The sequence below is a fragment of the Pygoscelis adeliae genome, unplaced genomic scaffold, assembly GCF_000699105.1.
Source record: "Pygoscelis adeliae isolate BGI_AS28 unplaced genomic scaffold, ASM69910v1 Scaffold621, whole genome shotgun sequence".
NCBI classification, from domain to species: domain Eukaryota; kingdom Metazoa; phylum Chordata; class Aves; order Sphenisciformes; family Spheniscidae; genus Pygoscelis; species Pygoscelis adeliae.
In genome coordinates this window covers 772,881-780,381 of record NW_008824052.1, presented here as the reverse complement: position 1 = coordinate 780,381, position 7,501 = coordinate 772,881, and the positions used below count along the sequence as shown (strand labels likewise).

General features: G+C 38.2%; 1 protein-coding gene across 1 annotated transcript in view; it reads left to right on the top strand.

The window, feature by feature from the left end:
- Positions 1 to 7,501, top strand: part of MAP4K3 (mitogen-activated protein kinase kinase kinase kinase 3) — an 82,323-nt gene that overhangs the window by 59,889 nt on the left and 14,933 nt on the right. The window contains exons 22-25 of the mRNA XM_009333724.1: positions 740 to 819; positions 3,387 to 3,447; positions 3,534 to 3,651; positions 6,194 to 6,252. Coding sequence (XP_009331999.1) covers positions 740 to 819; positions 3,387 to 3,447; positions 3,534 to 3,651; positions 6,194 to 6,252 — 318 coding nt within the window. The remainder of the gene's footprint in view (positions 1 to 739; positions 820 to 3,386; positions 3,448 to 3,533; positions 3,652 to 6,193; positions 6,253 to 7,501) is intronic.

The following is a 7,501-nucleotide window of genomic DNA, read 5'->3' as shown; positions in this document are numbered from 1 at the left end:
AACCCCAGTCTTTCTGGTCCTACAGGCTTCTGCAACTCTATTTTTGCATACATTTTAGTGCTTTATTAAATAGCCTGATGAAAGGGATAATGGGTAACATTGTACTTGCATTGCCTGCAATTTCACCTTTTGATTATAGGCTGTATAGACATCCTACTGAGCCAGTAAGCAAGAAAATACTTAGTTTTTTTAGAAACTGGAATTATGGAAGTCAATCTTTCGCAGTTCATATTTTCTCAGTGTGAGATGTCTATCTTGTTCACATGCCTAAATGCAATCCAGGGCATTAATTATGTTCACAAAGTGAGGCACCACCCCCAAAGTACGGAGAAAACGTTCCAGTCAATACTGCTGTTGAAGTACTCCAAAGGAAGGCTATGAATATGTCACAAAATATATAGAAGTGTCTGAGTAGGATAACCTATATTTGAGGAAATTATTCGCATGAATTCTTGCTTATGGTTGTATCACTACTGGTTTTTATTCCAATTCACAAAAAAAAAAAAAGACTGATCTTTCCGGATGTCTTAAAAAAGCCCCATCCACAAATTTAAGCTTCCTTAGCAAGATTAATTTTCCATGCTTTCAAACACCATAACTGTTATAGGTTGATTTGTTTCAATGTGTGTAATTGTTTTAAGTCTTCTTTTTTTTTTTTTTTGGTAAAGAGCTGCATACTCTTACAAAACACACCTTCCTTAAATCAGAATTTCTAGAGTTTTTTTGTTTGTGTTTGCAGATCAGTACTTGATATTTGGTGCAGAAGAAGGTATTTACACACTGAACCTCAATGAACTTCATGAAACATCAATGGAGCAGGTATAATTCTGTTTTGATATTTTGGAAGAAATACATCCGTCACTTTTTTTTTAGCCACTCAGATTAATGTTGTATAATCCTTGTAAAAATTGTCTTTACTACAGTTACATAGGCACTAGCTACACTGAGAATTATGTTAAATGTTTACTGTTGAGGATACCTTTCACTCATGTTTAAGTTTTTTGTAGGCTGCACCCTGTTTAAGTAGGAGATCTGCATATATCACTGTGTTGAACTTCATCATAGTGCATTGTCCTGCAGTTAAATGATTTGTTAAATAGTATCGAGTTTCCCTGATATATTTTGGATTGAAGTTTCTATTTTCTTCAAAGCTTTGTTATAAGATATAATATTTGGAACAAACATTGTGTTTCAGCTACAGGGAAGCAAGGAGATCCTTTATACACTAGATTCCATTCTTCTGGTCTTAAAAGCAGCTTTGATGATGAGACTCAACTTATTGAATCCAAATTAAAACTCTGTCTTTGCAGAATCTTATAAATAGTAATTTTTTGAGGGGATAGTGGGGAGGGGGAAATGCCAATTGCAGGCTTTTCTGTATGGTATCTTCTCCAGCTCTTTTGTTAATCTCTAAGAGACTTGTTTTCTTTCCTGCCTTCTCCCTAACTTAGGGAGCTATGCATCTGCCATCAAGATGGAGGAATTTGCAAGGACAGCCTTCACACTGTAAGCTGGAGGCACTGGTGTTTGTTCATCTTCCAGGGTCCAGACGTTGTAGATATGTCTGTTGTGTTGAGAAGAAGGCCTAGCTAGCTTGCACTGAGCTCCATGTAACCCATAATCATACTGGTGCTTGAGTTAGCTAGTTTAAACTTAGCTCAGGTACCTCTTCGCTGCTACACTGCAGTTGTAAAACCTACCCTGAGAAATATCACTAATACAATAGTTCTGGTAGGCCAGGTAGACCAAGGAATGTTTTGTTTGGGTTTTTTTCATTTGGTTTGGGTTGGGTTTTTTGTTTTGTTTTTTTTTTAAATCGGCAAGGAGAATGGGTGTAATGAAACTCATGCTCTCATATCCATTCTTGTTTTCTCTAAGCACCATGTTCTGTAGTGCATTGCCTAGTGAGCTTTTAGGGAAGTGTTTTAATAAGCGCTTAGAGACGAGAAGAGATGCTTGTAAAAACAGCCAGTCATGTGGAACAGGAGGAATGAGTGACAGGTCAATCAACCTGCAAATTTGAAGTATTGCTGTTCTTCTCTAATCCTCAGATCCAAATCTACTAAGTCACAATATGCTTATGCAGCTACAGAAGATAAATCAAACTTGCACATTAAATTTGGATACAGCCAGGCTGGTAGATTATTACTGCAGGTTTTTCTCACAGTGTGTTTAGGTTGTGAGAAGACTTCAGGAATAGAAGTGCACCCTCTGTGCTAACCATTTATTACATCGTTATTTATGATAACAGGCAATAGGGCTTTAGTAGCATTTTCAAGTTCAGTGTTTCACTTCATTGCTTACTCTCTAGGTCTGATACAATTCAGTGTAAAAGCAAAAGTAGTGTCCTTGGTTATTTTTCACTACATTCTACTTCACTGATGGACAAAGCAGAAATAACATATGTTTCCAGGGGTTAGCACAACTTCAAGATGAGTATCTTGCTCTTTGGCAGAAAAAATCTTTCAATTAATTTACAGATCTCTTCAAATCTTTCTAATAAACCAGCAGTGAGGGTGGGTTTTTTTTTTGTTTGGTAGGGTTTTTTTGTTTGAGTTTTGTTTGGGGTTTTGGGATTTTTTTTAAGAGCAAAAGAAATGTCCTCTGGAGTGGTCTGTCTAGCCCAATAGTCTATTTCCTAAAGTGGCAGTAGGAAATGCCCATGAGCTTGGCCACTGTCTGCTGTCTGTTCTCAGACTCCACTGCAGTCATTGAATCGGGGATGTTGGAGGATCCCTGCCTATTTGCTTTTTGTGTCCATTTATGGACCTGTTGGACATGAGTATGTCTAGATCTTGTATGTATATCTTTCTAGTAATTGTGGGATTTGACAAATAACAATTCTGCCTTGACCGTTTGTTACATTCCTTGATCACTTAAGTGAAATCTGTAATAATATGCAGATGGAGAGTCCCTTCCAAGTGCCAGTTTAAATTGTTTCAAGAGACTTGAACCTATCACAGGCTTTAGAATGGCTATGGTTTGTTGACCATGCTTTATTTACTGAAGTTTATGTTGTTAAGCTTTTCTCCTTTGAAGGAGAAAGTTTGGTTTAAAATTTTTGAAAAAGGATGGATTGACCTTTATAATGACGTCTTGTGGGCTAATTATAGTGTACTTGAAGACACGAATATGAAATGTGCTAATTGTCTAAATGTTAATGTGTATGTTAAATATAGTGTGTGTGCCTAAGATTTACTCTGAATTAACTCTGGAATCCAGGTAAACATTACTTGGCTTAAGCTAATTTCTGCTACAAAAAGCAAGTCAATATTAGTTTTGTCCTGTTGTCTATGCAGATATTAATTGATCAACTTAATGTGCTCACATTTTGTGTATATCAAATTGAATGCTTTTCTTTCTTTGTTTTTCATTCCCTTTATCAGCTATTTCCTCGAAGGTGTACGTGGTTATATGTCATGAACAATTGCTTGTTATCAATATCTGGTAAGTTACTGTGCTATCTTTGAGTGGTAGTGCTGGTAAACATCTGGTTTTGTATTTGAAGTGTAGTTTTGTTTTCTAATTTCCAGGTAAAGCTTCTCAGCTTTATTCCCATAATCTACCAGGACTCTTTGATTATGCAAGGCAAATGCAAAAGTTACCCGTTGCTATTCCAGCACATAAACTGCCTGACCGAATACTTCCCAGGTAAATACACATCATCAGATATATCAGAATATCTTAATTCTGGGACTCCAGGATATGCTTGTGAAACTCTGTGAATACCAAATGATGTAGAGCTCTGTTCACAGATTGCCACGAATAACTCATATGGGCATTAATCAGCTGGTAGACCCCTAAATTTACACAAATCAAGATGTGAATATACTCTTAGAGAAATGGGTTTCAGTACATCTTACCTTCTTGTCAGGAAGCCTCTTGTTTCTGGGCATAGCTCTTTTCAGGTGTAGTCTAGTATGGTAAATCCTGGTTGTACTTCTCTTTCCATTCTATTAAAAAAAAAAAAGTGGGGATGTGTAATGTCTTACTGCAGAGGGAATGGGCTCATGGGTTATTCTGAAAGCTGGGAAGAGTAGAACTGGAGTACAGATTTGACATTCATCATTGGCTAGTCATTTTTTGCAGGCCAGCGTAGAAGGTACTTTTGTCCCCAGATGCCTACAGCACATTGTGCATGCAGCCCCTCCAACTTTATTTACTAACAAGCACATACAAAATCCCAGAGACTGGGTACAGTGCTGGCTGCCAAACAAGCCTTAGGAGCCCATTCAAATCCAAACAGAGGAGGTGGTAACACTAATCTAGTTTGCAGAGAAACCTTTGATTCTTAAAGTGCATAGTGAATCACTGGTTCTTCTCATATAATAGGCTTTCTGTTAGGAAACTGTATTATAGAAGACCTAATTCTCTGCTACCTTTTGGTTCTATTAACAGCCTATTAACACTTAATTCTTGGATTCAGGAATGGCTTCTTGTTCAGTCATCTGCAAACATAATGGTGCAACACTTGTCTGAAAATGGTGTTCTTCCTAGAGGCTAAAGTCTAATTACCCAAGAGATAATTTGTGCATTGAATTGTTGTCTTCTGTGTGCCTGCACCACTGTTCTGATCCTCTCTCTTCCAAACTAACTTTGGCTGGGTGACTTTGGCTTGAGGACTGCATCAGCAGTGGACTAATAACCACAATTATCATAAGGATCATGTGAGGAAAACCTTCAGACTACATTCAGCCTGGAATGACATCTTACCTAAGTTGCAGAGGCTCAGAAAATTTCTTGTCCAGTCATGTCACTTCCCAAGAAAAATGCAGCACAACCGGAATGTGCGAGTGCCAAGCCAGTCACTCAAAGGCAGGAGAGATTAATTTAGATAATCCATTTTGCTGTTTCATCCCTTGCTGTAAGGCATCAGGGTAGTAACATTTAGCCAGGCAGAAGTAGTAGTACGTAGAAGAGCATAATTTTTTTTCCTACCAGACCACAAAGTGTATATTCTTCAGCAAGATCCTGGATACCATGATGATGAGTGCTACATGAAAAATTTAGATATGTTAAAAGCAAAGTTTTCAGTAGAGAAAATGCAAAGCAAAATAGAATTCAAAGTAATCTGTGAGGTTTGTATATTCATCTGCAAAATGGTCTAAGCTCAATTTATGATACTTGGTAGGCAAACATTCAGTAGCAGAAAATATGTCTATGATAAGTCTCCTTTCCAGCTTCTTTCCCTTCAGTGTCCTTGAGCAGTTCCTTTCAAACCTTCCATGACTTCTTCCAACCAACGTTTGTGGCCAGTACTCAGTTTTCCTGCTGCATTATCAATCACTTCTGGACAGCTTCATTTGAAATGCTATGCAAGCATAGACAATTTCCCACTTCATAGCTTTGACTGCAGCATCTATCTATCACTCCACTTATTCCGATCTTTTTTACAGCATCAAATTAGTTATTTTTGCTGTCAAGGCTACTGTGGCCAGTCTCCATACTGTCTGTTGTCTTCTAGTCTGTATAGAAACACCAATTCCCACTACCAGCAAATAACATCATCTTCCCTAGCTTATCTGATAAATTTTCAAGTAACTGTTTTCTTGATTTCTCAGGGAGTGTCCCCTGCACGTGAGAAAAGATCTTGCAAAGCTGCCTTCCAGTCCTCCTTCAGACCTCTTGAAATGCACGCCGTACTGCCTATGAAAAGTTTTGCAAAATTTAAGCTGTTAGTTTGCAAGGACTGTGGCCCAGCAAGCTATCCAGTACAGCATCATTTCCCACACCCCTTGGGTCCGCATGTCTTGTCTTTGAACTAGAATGTCCTTGGACAAGAGTGGATTTTGTTGTCTGTGTAGTATCCAGCACAAGATGCAATAAGTTACAGCATTACAAAGAAGAATGATCATGGGAGTACCAATAGACTATCCAGGCATGTGTATAAATACATGTAATTAAATAGCAAGAGATAGGGGTAAACGATGCTTGAGGGTACTGAGGTACCTATTCCTCTCCATTCCTGACTTTTAACTGCATTCATAATGCTGCATAACTGAGCAGTATCTCAGTGCTAACAGAGGGATCACTGTGTATGTTATAGGCATATCATTTTGAGAAGAAATATACAAATAAATATATTTTTAGTTTTTCTGGGGGGCAAATATAATTTTCCCACCAACAACTCTCTAAAAAGCAAATTCATTCAATTGTTTTAGTTAATCAATAATTCTGTATTTATATCTTGTAGGAAGTTTGCAGTGTCTACAAAAATTCCTGACACTAAATGGTGTCAGAAGTGTTGTGTTGGTAAGTAAAGATCTGCAGAATAAATGCCAAGAAGCAGTACAAATGGTGACAGTATTAAGATTACTGAGTCAGGTTTAGGAGGTAAAGGGAGAAGAGACTTTTGTCATTATTATGAAACTATGCATTTGCAGACAGTGAGCTCGTTCAGGTTAGTCCTTGCATTAACCGGTGAAAACTTTCCCATTTCGCTCTTTATATTTAAAGACAATTCTCAAGAAATGCAGAGAAGCAGAATGCATGTCAAATTTAAACCAGCCCTCAGGAAGAACCTAATCTCCATGGATGGAGTGACTTAAAGAAGTTACCATCAGGCTTAAGTAGCCTGACTTCCTAGCACAAGTTCCAGTTATCAATATTGGAATATAAAAAGCAAGGAGCATTTTCAATTCTTTGAGGGCAGTGTTGTCTCTGAAGCTTTTATAGTGTGTTCAGAGTGCCAGCTACTGAAGTGTCAAAGCTGCACTGTGTTAAGACATGTTTTAAAAGGGGGATGGGGGCAGATAAATTTTTAAAAAACCCAAACAAAAAAAAACCACCAAAAAACAAATCAGGAAAGCTAACTATGGGTGATCTCTTGGCGTCAAGCTCTTGTTCCTGGAAATGTTTCACCTGGTGTTCCATAATCAAATGTTTGGTGTGAGGAGTTGTATTATACAGATTTTCAGAGACTCAGTGATAAGAGACATCTGTCACTTATCCTGACAAAAATCTCTGCGATATTGCTAAACCATCTGATGTTTGTTATCACTTCTTTGTCCAGCTCATCTGTTAAAACTTGACTTTTTCTGGGATACAAATCCTCTAGGGCGTGGTAGGGTGTTAACGATATGTACTGTGTATGTCCAGGCCTTGCCCTAATTGAGGCATCTAGTCAAGCTGTGAATGTTAATGGATGCTGAAGGGAACACCCAAAGGGGTGAGTGACAGGGATCAAAGTAGGTACGAACACTGGCTTTCTGACATGAAAATTAATTTGGAAGCCCATATGTTTTTGGGTCTCTGTTTATGAAATGAGAAACCTGGTGGTGTGTTCCTCTGTAATCTTACAGTTTCTGTACTAACAGGCACAGAATTTAACAAGAGTGCCGTGGGACTTGGTATTATTGGGGGGAGTCTGCTGTCCTGGCATTCAGAGATAACTTAGCCTAATAAGCCTGGAGTCCTCCTTGCATGATAGGCATAAGTCATAATTGTGATGGCAACAAGGGCAGCTGCAAAAGGCAGGTCCAAGGGGAGAAATGATAGATTC